Genomic DNA, 14,877 nt, shown 5'->3' with positions numbered 1-14,877 from the left:
GCTCGGCCTCATCCGTCACGTCACTCTTAACCCAGTTTCCCTCCATTCCATTTGTTTTATTTCGAGCTTTCCGGCCCCCCAAGTCCACCCGCTTCTGCTGACCGAGTCATTTTGCCGTCCTTTCGTTTTGTGATGGCGTCAAACAGAAGGAGGAAAAGGGGAGGAAAAATATTCATGACGTGGGAAAAAAACTGTAAAGTGAATTGAGAGATTTGTTTCGGAACACATTATACATGTTTGAAAATAGTAAGAAAATATTCATCATTTTTTTCTTGCATGGCTTCATTTGCAACAATTGTGAGGTACAGTTAGCTAGCTAGCTATGCAGACACTCCGAAAATGCTTCTTCCCTCCAGACAGTCTGCTGGCATGGCACTTTTAGAGTGCCTCATTGTTTGCCATGAGTGTGTGCATACCACGGGGGAAAGGTCGAAGAGTAAGCAATGGGATGGGGGGGGGGGGGGGGGTATGTTATACGTAATAGCCAGTGTGTTGGTAGGGGATTCACATTGGCGTGGCTACTTTAAAGTGTCTCATTGTTGGCCATGAGTGTGCGTGTGTTATGCATAGAAAGCAACCCTTTTTTTAAATATATATTTTTTTAGATTGACGTGCCAGCCAGTGTGTGGACAGAGGCTTTGTGCTGGTGAGGCCGCTTTAGAGTGCCTCGTTGTCATAGTGTGCAAAAGCCCCACGACGACATGGTGGGATATACAGTATATATATTCACGTCTCAAATGTAGGGTTTTAAAGACATAAAAGAGATGCTAGCATCTTTTTTTTATTTAAATTTTTAGTATTTGATTGACAGTTGAGCAGGGCGTGGATTTAGGGCAATCAAGGGGCACGACCATGGTTTCCATTTTCACCCCCTGTACGTGTCCCAATACTTTCGTCCACCCGGCGTATGAATAGATACGCACTGTAGGAGGTCTCGCTTCAAAAGGCTACTCGCGAACATCCCTGGGGGTATCGATTCACTGTGGGGAAGAGAACGCTGTATCGCTAGCTCAGCTGTGCGGGGATTAGTGTGTAAAAGAGGGCCGAGCAAATGAGCATTTCAAATGATATGCACGGAGCGAAGGGATTTGATGATTATCATCAAGAAGGCTCCGTTCCAGACGTTTGACGATGGAGACGGGAGTCATCACTTTTGCCACAGATTGCAGCAATAGAAGCAATCAGTGCGTATCTTTGATTATTAGACATGAAACGGCCTCTTGTGAATGACTGGGTCCGTTTTTAAGTACCATTTGTGTTTGTCATGCACACTTAATTGTGTGGTCAAAAGGATGTAAAAATAATTCATCACATTGCTATGAGGTGACAGGCTGTAATAATAAAAAGACAACATTTAGCTATCACAAAAATAAAAATCACCAAAATAACTTACATACACCAAAATAACTCTCACTTACACAGAGACTCTCAAACACTCGCACAAATAACTCTTACGGCCACCTAAAAAAAAAAATTAAATCACACGCACAAAAAAATCCTCTCGCACTCTAAAAAAAACTCTCATCACCATCAAATCACCCCCAAAAAATGTTTTCACAACTTAACATTCGCTTTCATCAAAAACACACAAAAGATCTCTCACTTCGCCCAAAATACTTTCACACACTTCTTAGAAAAAACTCTCACACACCCAAAAAGCCTCTGATAAACCAACCAATCCTCTCACATTCTAAAAACACACTCACACAAAAATTCTCTCACGACCAAAAACTTTCAACCTCATCCAATAAAACTCAAAATGAACAAAAAAGACTCTCACTTAAAAAACACCCATAAACACAAAATGTATCACTCACTCTATCACATTCACACAAAAAATTCTTACATTCCCCCCAAAACTCTCACACACTTATACACTATAATAAACAAATTACACACACCAATAACCCGCTTATACACATAAAGAATTGAAACCTCTCACATTATAAAAACACACTCACACAAAAACTCTCACACCCACCCAAAAAAAACTCCCTAATCACACACGACCAAAAACTTCTCATTGACCAAAAAGCTCATTCAAACACATGTGAAAAACCTGTCAAACACTCCCTTGGAAAAAAATCTCTCACACTCACCAAAAAACACTCACACACAAAATTATATTATACTTTTTTTTTTGTCTAACAAGGTCCTACAAATGGTTTATAACCTTCCAGGTAGGGGTATCCCGCCTCTCACAAAAAGTTTGTTGAAAATGGATGGATGGATGGATGGATGGATGGATGGATGGATGGATGGATGGATGGATGGATGGATTCAAATGGTGTGCATAACACTGCGGTCACCCTTTGTGTTGTGTGCACTTGCTAAAAAAAAAAAAAAGGGGGGGGGGTTGACAAGAATTGATTTTCTCAGGAAGGTTATTCCAAGTCCTTGCCCCCCAAAAAAAGGTAATAAGCTTACAAAAACCTGACACCTTCTGCCTCTGCTTTTGAGCAGCATGCACAGTGAATATTACTCGAGACTATTGTGTCTCATTAGCAAGTCTGTTTGGAAGAGGGGAAGTGAGTATGAATTGTGCCTCATGGAGCGATTTGTGAGGCGCAAGAGCGCACATGCACACACACGTGCTTCACAAGCACTTATGATTGACGTCTCAAAGAAGAGCAGAGGAAGTTTAGAAAAATGTCATATTCAAGCAATAAATATAACTGCCTGTAAAGTGAAAATAAAGATATTTTAAATTTGACACGTTACAGAGAAGATTGTTGTTAACCACCCCGATACATATGAATGATTAAAAACATTAGCAAGTAGGATAACACCAACACATTTGAGCCATGAAAACTTGATTTTCAGAGCGTCGACTTAGCTAGCTAGTAGGGGTGGGAATCTTTGAGTCTCACAATTCAATTTGATTCGAGTCAGATTTTTGTGTCTACGATTTTTCATTCAAAATTAATTTAGAGATGTGCAAAGAATCATCATGATCTACTCCAGTCTGACTCGCTAATGCTAATTAGCGCGCTACTCGCGGCACTTTTATCACTCAAAAGAACGGCTATTCATACAAAACGCTTCAGGAATATATATAGAGAAGAATATTAACATTACTCACTGGCATATGCTCTTCCTACGCTGCAAAAAAAAAACTTTTATTGGCATAACTTGATTGTGACTTTTTCCTTCTACTCTTTAATGCGGCTACAATTTAACGGTGTATCAGAATGCGCGGAACCACACTGCCCCCAGTGGCCAAATCATGTACAACATGTACAGTGCTCCCCAAAAAAGGCGCACACAAACAAGGGCAAAACAGTATAAAATAATTTAAATAAAATCGATTTGGGGACATTACAAATGTATTTTGAATTGTACTAAATGATAATCGCGGTTCTCATGAGAATAATTTTTTTTTGGCACACCCCTACTAGCTAGTTAATTTTCACGTCACAAATGTGATGGATAACAAAAGTTCTTATGCTGCGTTCAGGGAAGATGGGAAGTCTGATGTTTCCGGTCTCATAACAGGATGTTTGAACTGGAATGCACCTTCGAACTCAGAGATCCGAATTACAAAGTCCGGGGAAAAAAGGACCCCGACTTCACTTACCATCTTCAATCTGACATCACTTGACAATGGAGACATAGCCCGTGAATGGCAAAACGTATTTTGAACAGATTTATTTGCATTTCTTGTTACTTTCATTTAGTTATTTGACATATGATTTGGACTAACTGCATTAAGCAGAACAGCTAACAATTTATCGTAATCTGCCATATTTGTTGTTTACATTTCCCTTGAAACTGGGACAATACGAGTGGGATAAATCCAACTTCCCACTTTCTATGAATGCAGCATTAACCCAATAAATCAGGAAAACTGACATGTTTAGTGCTTTATGTCCACAAATGAGATTGACGTAGTTCACAGTGTTTGCGTTTTCAGTATTTATCTTCAAACATGTATGTATAGTGCATTTACTGTAGAAACAAATCTATGACTTCACTTTACAGGGTCTTTAGTTACAGTTATACATATTTCTACTTCACTACTTCCTACTAGTGGCTATTTTCGTGTACATATTCACAATTATAGTGTAAAACCACATTCTCCATCCATTGGTTTGTTCTACGCACATGGAAGTAGACAAGACAGGCTTTCCACAGGAGAACCTTGAATCTCTTCCCAGTTCGACAGTCTCGGTGGATTACACAGAGGATCAAGTGGGAGTCAGGCATTGGATTTCAAGAGTTAAGCACATGGATAATTATCCTCTTTCTCACACAAAAAAAAAGTGCCTGCTTTCCTCTGAGCCAGTTTAAGTAGTCACGCTCTTTTCTGGACTCAGCGGCAAGTGTCACCATTTTTCCCCCCCCCTTATTAATTCAACACAAATGTTGACCTCACTCACTCACCACACACAGATGGGAGGTTCGAGGAGTGATGTCTGTATGCGCGCGTGTGTGTGTGCGTGCCATCTGATATAATCTCACACCTCAGCATGAGTTTGGCCCAGCCCGTCTAGAGTTTGGCGTAGATGACGAGCCATCTGAAAAGTGCGTGCTGGTGTAATGTGCTTATGGAATAATATGCTTATGTGCTCAGCCCTCCCTTTGCCTGACACCCTCACTCATATATATCCACGCACGCGCTCAAATAAAACATCTTTAAAGAAATAAAGCAGATCATCTTTAACTCTGAACTAATCGTTTCTTCCGCGCAAATGCAGGGAAATGCACCAGAATGCCAAATGCGATAGCTTATATAACCATACTGTTAATCAATATTTCAGCATAAAGGTTGTTTTTAGTTTGTTGTGATGTGATTAGTAATCGCATTGCGTACATACATAAGTAGGGGAGCGGGGGGTTAGGATTGCTAATATTTGCAACCAAAATTGTAACAACAAAATAATCAATATTTGTGAATATTTTCAGAATGTTCTTGTTTGCACCAAAACAATGGGACAAATTTAGAATTGTCATTATTTGTAGTTTATTAGGCTACAAATTTACTTCTTTTTTTTAACTCACTTGAGATCAAAATTAGGGTAAATATGGCCCCTCGATCTTAAAATGAGTTTGACACCCCTGGATATGATCATTTTTATGTTACTCTGGGAGCCTGCGGAAAAAGTGGTGGAAACACAAACAGTTTGCAGGACTGTTTCGAGCTCCCTCAAGAACACCGTTACGTACAAACAAACACATTTAAGTTCGTTTCATCAATTAAATTTTTTTTCTTGATTAAACAAACACACAGTGGTAAATCTAAAATACATAGTAGACACGGGCCAAATATGGTACTTTGAATGACGTGTTTAAATATTTCATGTTTACAATTTTTTGGGTCACTTTAGAAAGAGTCAGCCAATTTCATGGTGATAGAGTGACATTTAGGGTATTTTTTTTTTATGTCAAATGTACTCTAACTGAATGTAAGCGTTAAAAGCTCATTTAAAATGCAACGCAATCCATATTCACATCCACTGCATTATTCTACATTGTGAGCAATAATTTAAAATGCTGGACTGATCACGTGCATTGTATCACAGTGACAGCATATTACATTGTGCACAATCGTGGTGCTGAAACTGAGCACTTACCACAAGGAGCGGAGGAGAAGAGGAGCTGTGCAGGTCGCAGGTTGTCAAATGATGTTGTGCTTGTGCCCCGCGTGGATCAATGTCATCGTTCGGCTGATATTTTGGCGGTTCGGTGGGCAAAAGTGGGGGGGGAAAAGGCTTTGCACGGCGTCTCCGGTCTGCACCCTGCTTGCTGTGCGGCTGCAATCCAAGGTGGGGTTGAGGCGAGTCGAGGGGGCGCTGCTGAGGAGGAGAAATGAGGAGTGGGATGGATGCGAGACGGTGGCAGCCGTGGGGAAACAGCGACAACGTGTGGCTTGACATGTGTAATGCAAGCTTGATATTAGGCACAAGAAAACTAAAGATCCAGAAATGTTGTTGTTGCGTTTTAATCAAACACAAAATTCAATGCCGGATTTTTTTTAAATATATATATATATATATTCACATTTTAGTCTCGCAGCCAAAATACAAAAGCGAAAAAGGAGTCACATTAATGCATTTTATTAAAATATTTCATTAGTTAAATTACGTTACACGGAAGTTTGGTAAGAAGCAGTGACGTTCCAAGCTTGAAAGGCATCCTTGTGGGCAAGACCCACCGCCAAAGTCCACCAGCTCAAGAAATGCCAGTATAAGAAATAATCCAAATTATTAACATAGGAATTATCCAATGACTCTATATGAGGTTTCGCAATTTGATTAAACTACAACACATCTCTGCTCATCTCAATCGAATCTCTTTATAAAAAGTGCAAGTTGTCAACCAATAACTATTTTTTGTAATGTATTAATTATGCAGTTGTACCTAATGTTGCGGCCACTGTATATTCTCTGTTCTAAGAAAATACACAAATACCTTCTCACTGTCATTGTGTTGCTAGCCCAGCCCACGCTATACATGTGAAATATGTATTTAACAAGACAACCATAAATCCATAAGGCTGTGGATCGATATTCTACTCCCAACAGGGAAACCACAGTGGCACAACACAATTAAACGTTCCACTTGCAAAGCCCTTTTGTTGTCTGCAGCTGCACCGGAGCGGGCTGGCGTGGAATGAGACCCCTATCAAACATTAATAGCGCCAATGAATCCCAATCAGCTCATTGGCATTCGTAAGTGAGAGGCCGTTCAAATGGTGGTCGGCGCACACGCGTTGTTGTCATCAGTCAACAAAGCAATTGAGGTCAACCATGTATACGTTGGTAACATTTCCAAAGGGCGCACGGGTCGATTTTTAGACCTCAAAAGTAAAAAAGGCGGCCTGCTGTGGCATCTTACGGTATTTCAGAAAGCAAACGTGAATATCTCAAATGAATTATTTTCAAAACGCAGGAAAAATGGCAAATCTTTTTTCCGTCATTTATTCATCGACTGCACTCAGATGATCTTTACACTGCATGAAAAAAAAAAAAAAAAAAAAAAAAATAATACTTCGAGGATCAAACCCGGAGCATTTCAGCAGGAGGAGGCTTCAAAGGAATTTGTCCCAAAGTGAACCTCTGTGCTTTGAATTGATGCAGCTCTTCGGGGGTCAGTTCACTCTCGGGGGAGAACAGCATGTCCGAGGCCCCTCCGGCAGAGCCCGTGGCGGCACTCGACTGTCCGAACAAACTTCCTGCAGGTGCCTCGGACACGAAACCGCTTCCAAATAATCCTTTATTGTTGGCAGTGGAGGAGAAGCTGAAGCCGGAGGCTGAGCCAAATCCTGAAGATGAAGCCGCCGGCTGGTTGGTGGACGGCGAAGCGAAGGAAAACGATGCAGCTGCAGAAGCACCAGAACCAAAACCAGATGAAGAGGTGGGGGCGCCAAACCCGGTTGGGGCTGAGACGGCACTGCCAAAAGCTGGTGCGGATGTTGGCGCTGCTGAAGTCCCAAATCCGCCTGCTGGAGCAGCAAAGCTGAAAGCGCTCGCCTGGACTTGTGCTGCTCCAAATTCTAAACGAAAAATGTGAAATTAATTAGCACAATTATTCCCTTGCTATGTGTAGGGTGGGCTCGATCACATTTTAACAATCAACCTTTTTCAGAGGGTCCAAAACAAAGATTGAAGGTTTGACGGTGGCAATTATTACCTTTACTGCCAAATGAAGAGGACCCAAATCCAGACGCTGGTGAGCCAAAGCCACTTGACGAGGCCTGATGAGATGGATTTTTTAGTTCTGCAAGCTGCAAAAAAAAAAAAAAATATATATATATATACAATCAATACAAACGAAATAGCAGTACCAAGACAAGACACCGCTGTATATTAAGTAAGACAATATGTGACTGTGTGCGTCTCACCAAGGCTGCACGAGTAGCTGGATTCATTAACAGCAGCTCCTGAACTCTGCTTCTCCATTGACTGAGCAACACATTGATACCATTCAACTAAAAAGACATGGACCAGAAGAACCGCAGAATATAAATATGTGCAATAGACAAACACAGTGAGATAAGGGCACGTGACTTACATAACTCTGCAGGTCTCCCGATGCTTTGGTGGAGTAATATTCCAGCCTAAGCTCTTCTGGCGATACATCAGTAAAACCTATAAAGGGGAGGAACTCGTCAGATTTAATCACCATGTTTGTTGTCTAAGAAAACAATACAAAGATGATATATTTGATACAAACCAGATAATTGTGTCTTGTAGCTACAATAACATGAGAAACCCCATTGGCCGGAGCACTCCCAAGTCTTTATGTCATTCTGAATGCTCTCCCTGGGTGTTTGGCAAAAAGACAAATATGGAATTGCTGTATTTAACAAAATCATGTCAATGCCATAAAAAGTACTGTACTTCACAAAAAGCAAACTCACAGTTTCTGTTCATCATCTTCTTCACCAGCTACCGTTGCTTCTCTTCCCCCTCCTCCTCCTCCTCCTCCTCCCCTCTCAAAGTTGTTATTGTTGCTGAATGCCGAAAATTTGTTTTGAGAAGAAAAGCTAAATTCGGCGCTCTTTACGTCCTGTCCTCTCCCATCCCAGTGATCGCTCCCGCGGGAGGGCTGCTGCTGATTGAAGCCTCCTTTTTGCTGAGAGGGATTCACCCAAACCTTGTTGCCATACCCTGAAACATACAAACGGAAAATATATCAACATTGTGGAATCCAATACTCCCTCACTGCGCTATATTCGACACTATGTGTTTAAAAAATGTATTGTTTGTTTTTTATGAACGAAGTAGATATTTTGCCGTGACCGGCAACTCGCCATCTAGCGCTATTTTGCCATGAATCGCGTGAGAACTACAAGTACAAATTTGCAGTGGTTAATGTGTACCAGCTCATAGCAGAATGGTGTAGGTGGACACACCAAAAACGCAAGGTCACGAGTTTGAACCCCGCTCTGTACGTTTTTTGTTTGTTTTTTACAACTTCTTGACAACCTCGTATACGCTCTGAGTGTTCTTGTCAGAGTGAGGCTGTCAGAGCATATCACGGCAAAATAGCACTGAGCAGGAGAGTTGCCGGTCATGGAAAAATATCCATTGCCTTTTTCTTATCATGTTTTGAGTACCAGAATTTCTAATTAAATTTTGAAATTAATGAAATAACTACAATCATTATTACAGGTTGCCAGTTTAAAAGACATAACTTTCATAATAGAGGTAGATACTTATCACATGACAATGAATGAGACTGTACTTATCCCTCTGGATTTGTCTGGTTATGCTGCTCGTGTGTAAATGATTGTTGTCGTTGTTTTTTAATCACAGTATTATTATTATAAACGTGCAATCTACAGCATTGTACCTCCTCCTCGGGGCTGCTGCGGAGCCGAAGGGCGGTTGTAGTTGTTATATCCTCCACCGCCTCCCCTCGGATGCTCATTCCAGCATTTATCACCGTAACGACAACGGCCCTGGAGAAAAAAGTTACACACGGTCATGGTTCTTCGCAAGGCGAAAATGTTTTCTGTTGTTCCACTTAAAGTCGCAGGACAATGACGTCAACTGTTTCTTCTTCTCGGCTGTAAAAGCAAGCATTGACGTGGCGCTTGCTGCCCCTAACGGATGGTGTGTGAACGGCAACCTCGTAGCTTTCTGCTCGGTGGAGGCGCGTCCGTCGGAGGGAAAAGCGGGATTCAATTTCAAACCTCGGCTACAGGGAACCAGCACCTTCGGATTGGGCGACGCGATATCAAAAAGGGAAAAAACTGATTGCGATATATTGAGGGCAAAAAATCACGTCAAAGATCGCGCGTAGTCCTCGTCGTTTATTTCTTTGAAAACGACGCCGGGTTCTGGTGTGGTGTATAATCCTGTTCCAACTGCCCTTTTCGCTGCTCCGACGACGACGTCTCGACGCCGATTTTTGCGGGAAAAAACATGCCGAGGTCCAACAGGCAGCGGGAGTACAAACCAGGAGACCTTGTGTTCGCCAAAATGAAGGGCTACCCGCACTGGCCCGCCAGGGTAAGCGCCACTCCGCGACCACCACCATTGTGGAATATGCGAGGCTTTTTATTTTTTCATTGAAACGATGCCCGTTTGGATGAGAGGCCTACTAGCTTGCGTGTGTTAGCCTATCGCGCTTTTTTTTTTGTTAGCTAGCGCGCTAGTTAGCATACATACACATGCGATTTGTTTCCCCTCTGAGCCGTATTTTAAACACAAACAGCGTTACGATTCTGCTTTAGTCATCAGTTGCCACTTCGCTAACGTCTGTGTATCATACCAAGCCATTTGTAGGCGCTGGGAGACAACGTCAAATGAGTTAAAGTAGCACCAGTCACCTCCTAAACACGTTAAATATGCGTATTTGTAGTTTATTCTCGTTACATTCTAGCTGATAAGTGCTGGTGAATACTATTGAGTAGAGTGTGTTAGCAGCCAGGTTGACACTTGTTGCGAATAGTTGCAACCATGCAAACAGTGGTGGCAACCATGCAAACAGTGGTGGTAACCAAGCTGTGGGTCCATTTTCATTGGATCAGTAAGTAAAAATGTTGGAGGCATTTATAAATAAGTGCTGCTCAAACTATTTGTACCAAACGCTGCCATAAATATTTTTGACAGCATCATGATCAACATAAAAATACTCAGGCGAAGTAGTAATGCAATGAAAATAATATTTTGAGTGAATTTTTGTCCTTTATATGTCCATGTCACGAATATCTAATTATTTTTTTCTACTAAGTTTGGTTCCAGAGGGAGGCGCAGCATATTGCCGTGCATGCTCTTGCTTCTTTTAAATATTATAAACTTTTATGACCTGGTGAAGTGTTTTCCATTCAAATATGAACATATTGTATCGTTACGACCCTGCTGTGTTAGTGCAGCTGCACACTTTGTAACATTTAAGGAGAACCTATGCGATTCTGTTTGCAGATTGACGAGTTTCCAGAGCGAGCAGTGAAGTCGCCGTCCAACAAGTACCAGGTGTTCTTTTTTGGGACGCACGAGACGTAAGTAACAACGGTCCAACAACTCCGCTTTTTATTTTTGCCTTATCTGTTGAAATATGCACGATGACTAGAAATCTTGTAAGGTTTGTAATTGCGGCGGCTGTGGCTCAGGGTGGAGAGATGATCGTTCAGTAACCAGAAGGTCGGCTGTTCGATCCCCGCTCTCCCCAAGTCGTGTGTCATTGTGTCCTTGGGCAAAGGCACCGGTGTATGGAAGGTGCGAATGTTTGGCGGTGGGCCGTTGTGGCTGATTAAGTAGCTTACCGCCACCACAGTGTGGATGTTTAAGTGCATGAATAATGTATCTGTTCTATTGTAAAGCGTCTTTGAGTATCTGATTCGATAGAAAAGCGCTATATAAATCCGATTTATTATTATTATTATTATTATTATAATTGCCTATCAATGAGTGTGAGAATAAAACCCATCAGTTAACTTCAACAACTACTTAACAAGATTGTACTGAAGCAGGGTTTTATGATAGCAACTGATGAATTTGGCATGATTTGTTTTTGCTGTGTTGTGAGTAGACGTATTAGAAGGTTTGACCATGAGCGTTTGGCGTTTCAGGGCATCCCTCGGGGCGAAGGACTTGTTCCCGTACGACGAGTGCAAAGAGAAGTTCGGAAAAGCCAACAAGAGGAAAGGCTTCGCCGAGGGCCTCTGGGAGATTGAGAACAACCCCACAGTCACGCACGAAGGCTACAAGGTGAGACGCCGCCGCTTGTCACCACTTGGCTTAAACGTAATCGTTGACCGGTTACAAACGAGACGAATATACTCGTAGTCCTCAAAGAAGGACGACGCGTCCGAAGAGGCCGCCGGCTCAGAGAAAGCCGACGCGGAGGGTAGCAGCGACGAGGACGAGGGCGCCCTGGTCATTGACGAGAAGAACGACAGAGGGGGGAGCAAGCGCAAGACGGAGGAGTCGGCGGAGGTGAGTGCAGTGGACTCCGGGTGACCAGCACAGCGCGCCACATGCATGACAATATCCGCCAAAAGTCTCCTCCAGATGTCTGCCGTAAGACGGATCTGTGACAAAAGGCCACGGGGTGTCCAGATTGCCCGAAAACACAAATAAGTGTAGTAGTAACTCGATTCAAACTCTTCACATTGTTAGCCTGACGAACAACATGAGTAGGCCATGGATCTGTTCGAAAAACATTTTTCCCAATAAAATGCATTGTGTCCAGGGGGTGTGGTTTATTTACCCCGAATATTTCAAAAGGGACATTTTGAGCTGTCATTTGGCCCAAATTATCATCTTGTGCGCACCCCGCTTTGTCGATCTCCCCGCCAACGCTGCCATCTCTTGTCAGGTGTCGCCCAAGCGGCCGAAGGACGCAGAGGCCGATGGTGCATCTGAAGTAGACAACGCGAAGACGGAGGGCAAGGTTAACGACGTGGCCGCACCCAAGGTGGCTGAGGACAACAAAGCGGCGCCGGGGAAGCAAACGGCAGATAAGGCACGTTTTTTGCAACATCGCTGCCACACTGGAAACGGTAGCACATCGTTGTTGCATGCACGTCACGCGTTCACGTTCTTAGTTAGATTAGGAATTCACTTTGTGTGTCCCGCTTTTGCGCACATTTGATGATAGTTACTTGCGGAAAAGTGTGTCACTACTTCTGAAACGCCCTAAGATGCCACACGATGGTGCCAAAGAGAAATAGAAAAGTAGGACTACTTTTAGATTATGAAGGTGCAGATTTAAATTTTAAAAGATGAAACCTTAGCCATAATAACATGTTTTTCTTCCCCCCCCTCCGCCCCCCAACTGATCAACCCCCGTAGGCCGTGACAGAGAGTGCTTAACGTCAGCCTCTTTGAGACAAGAACCCGTCGATGCTTCTCACCTGGAACAGAAGCGTGGACGCCATGACGTGCAGGAAGCCTGATTTCACAAGTTCAATTCATATTTTCAAAACCAACAAAAAGCGTTTGTATGGAGAGACAAACGAACGTTCATTTGTCAAGTTGGGATATCATATATCCCAATAGTAATAATAACAATCGGGATTCAAAACAAATTGAGCCGTTTAGAGCTTGTTTATAAATGGGGATTTTGGTGTGTACATATTTTTTATTTCCAAGTGCAATTAAGTAATTACACGGGGTGAATGCCAGGTGTCAAACATAAAAGATGACAAAAAGGGTAACTTAAGATTTGAAAATACTCTCGTTCAGAGGTCTCCAGTTATGGAAATTGTAATAATGTATATGGTAAGAGGGAGAAGAAAAAAACATTTTCACTCTTGCTCTCAGCTTTAAATTTAAGTGTTTTACTGCCGGTTGTTTCGCATTAGCTGCTCGGCATCCTACATCGAAACGCAGATACTTTCGTTTCTATCCCGTTTTACGTAAACAGGGTTTCCCGAAGTATATGTCATGTTTTGCCCTCGCATCGACATACAACCTGTATATAAACACAAGAGATGTGCATTTAGTACAAAATGTTAAACAGCATACTTATTTCAAATAAACAATGAATACTCAAATAGGCCTCCATTTTGTTTTTGGGAAACCCTGCCATTCAACACAATATGTTCTGTGTTCAGGAAAGCCTGCCATTCAACATGGTCTTGTTCAGTGCATTTGGCTGCTTAATTTTGGTGGTGTTGTGCTCATTGAGGGTGCCCACATGTGAATAATTTAACATCCGATTGTGTATTGAATATATTATATATATATAAATACATATATCTATATGGACCCCGTCCGTCTCGGAGCGTCACTTTTAGCGTTTAATATTCAACTTCAAAGAAACGTGTCGCTGTCATTGTTTGGAGCAGAAAGACATTCCCGCATGTTCAGCCATGTTAACATATAGCCCAGTTAAACCATTTCTAAAGTTGACTCTCAAGTTGATCTTAATCGCCATTTAATAGGAATATGACAAAATAAAGTGTTGATGTCATTGTGAACATTTGACTGCATTGCGTTCGACTGTAACCCGTTTTAACATCGGTCATGTGTACCGTATTTCCTCAAATAGTGGCCCAAGTAAACACCTCGCGGGTAGGTCGGGGCTGGGGTGATTGAGACGGTAATCATATGTCATACATGGACACTCGATCCCGTATGGCCTCTGTTGCTGACCAAAACAGCAGCACATGAAGATGAATCAAGTGTGTAGAGTTCACATTGATAGTGGTTGTTAAAAGCTGTATTGCGTGATGTGGAGCTGGCTTCTTTATGCTGGCTCATTTATTCTATGTGGTCACTCCACAATGTTGTGTGCAGCCCTGTTGACATCTCAAAGCTTGTTAGTTAGGCCGGCCTGCCTAATATTCCTTTTTACATAGCTTAAAAGTATACTTTCACAGGGGATAAGTTGCACCTTCACCATTTGCAGTTGAGTAACACCCCACCATTTGCAGGAATAAGGTATATGTGCTTTGTTTTCAATAGTGAAGCATCTGTTAAAAAAAATATATATATATATCTCCAAAATTGCTTAACTGGAATTTGAGTCTTGTCCCCCCCCCCCAACTGTACTTATGTACAAGTTTTATGTTGAACGACATTGTCTTGTTTTAAATAAGGTGTTTTATTCTTTTGTTCAGTGTGTGGTGTCGTTATTCGACAACTCTCCCTCCCAACCTGTGCCCAGTGGGAGCAGTCGAAGTACAAGAAAAAAAAAAGAAGGAATAAATTAAAATGTGTATATAACGCTGGTCGATATGTGACCTTGACACACATCATGCATTGTTTTCCACTCTACGGTTTAAAGTACACGGCGAATGGATTTGTTCTGAGTGTAATTGTTGTTATGATTTTTTTCCCGTTATTTTAATATGCTGCGCTTAGTTTAATATTGTAGCTGCTGGTCCATTTAATAAACATGTTTACTACAAAGACTCTTGTCTTAGCTCTGGTTGTATGAATTGAATAATTAAATATGTAGTCGATTTCTCTCGTAACG

General features: G+C 42.0%; 3 protein-coding genes across 4 annotated transcripts in view; 1 reads left to right on the top strand and 2 right to left on the bottom strand.

Annotated features, from left to right (window-relative positions):
- The window catches only part of rims3 (regulating synaptic membrane exocytosis 3), a 29,448-nt gene extending 23,684 nt beyond the window's left edge, over window positions 1-5,764 (bottom strand). The window contains exon 1 of one of the 2 annotated variants that reach the window (XM_086062824.1): window positions 5,574-5,764. The gene's annotated coding sequence lies outside the window, so the exon portion shown is untranslated. Of the gene's footprint in view, window positions 1-3,082; window positions 3,181-5,573 lie in introns of those variants that run through there. The other variant, XM_086062825.1, reaches the window with a different exon arrangement.
- A 276-nt stretch (window positions 5,765-6,040) lies between these two features.
- Window positions 6,041-9,991, bottom strand: nup42 (nucleoporin 42). The gene is made up of 7 exons (XM_086063104.1): window positions 9,298-9,991; window positions 8,363-8,612; window positions 8,176-8,264; window positions 8,014-8,090; window positions 7,844-7,930; window positions 7,633-7,726; window positions 6,041-7,495 (listed from the first exon to the last, which is right to left on the bottom strand). Exons 1-7 carry the CDS (start codon window positions 9,431-9,433, stop codon window positions 6,999-7,001), a joined length of 1,230 nt encoding a protein of 409 aa, XP_085919230.1. The 5' UTR covers window positions 9,434-9,991; the 3' UTR covers window positions 6,041-6,998.
- On the top strand, window positions 9,555-14,812 carry hdgfl3 (HDGF like 3). Its single transcript, XM_086063105.1, has 6 exons — window positions 9,555-9,959; window positions 10,875-10,951; window positions 11,522-11,660; window positions 11,739-11,888; window positions 12,271-12,417; window positions 12,747-14,812. Exons 1-6 carry the CDS (start codon window positions 9,873-9,875, stop codon window positions 12,765-12,767), a joined length of 621 nt encoding a protein of 206 aa, XP_085919231.1. The 5' UTR covers window positions 9,555-9,872; the 3' UTR covers window positions 12,768-14,812.
- The last annotated feature ends 65 nt before the right edge of the window (window positions 14,813-14,877 follow it).

This window comes from Leptonotus elevatus, chromosome 19 (assembly GCF_054856555.1).
Source record: "Leptonotus elevatus isolate MCC_2025b chromosome 19, RoL_Lele_1.0, whole genome shotgun sequence".
NCBI lineage: Eukaryota > Metazoa > Chordata > Actinopteri > Syngnathiformes > Syngnathidae > Leptonotus > Leptonotus elevatus.
This window is presented reverse-complemented; position numbering and strand designations above follow the sequence as displayed.

What these genes read in the sequence shown, in the direction of transcription:
- hdgfl3 (XM_086063105.1), top strand. Translation starts at nt 9,873, where the DNA reads ATGCCGAGGTCCAACAGGCAGCGGGAGTACAAACCAGGAGACCTTGTG. An exon ending in ACCCGCACTGGCCCGCCAGG is followed by an intron (nt 9,960 to 10,874) that starts GTAAGCGCCACT and finishes TTCTGTTTGCAG; the next exon opens with ATTGACGAGTTTCCAGAGCG. An exon ending in TTTTTTGGGACGCACGAGAC is followed by an intron (nt 10,952 to 11,521) that starts GTAAGTAACAAC and finishes TTGGCGTTTCAG; the next exon opens with GGCATCCCTCGGGGCGAAGG.
- nup42 (XM_086063104.1), bottom strand. Translation starts at nt 9,433, where the DNA reads ATGACCGTGTGTAACTTTTTTCTCCAGGGCCGTTGTCGTTACGGTGAT. An exon ending in GCAGCAGCCCCGAGGAGGAG is followed by an intron (nt 8,613 to 9,297) that starts GTACAATGCTGT and finishes TGTATGTTTCAG; the next exon opens with GGTATGGCAACAAGGTTTGG. An exon ending in CGGGAGACCTGCAGAGTTAT is followed by an intron (nt 7,931 to 8,013) that starts GTAAGTCACGTG and finishes ATGTCTTTTTAG; the next exon opens with TTGAATGGTATCAATGTGTT.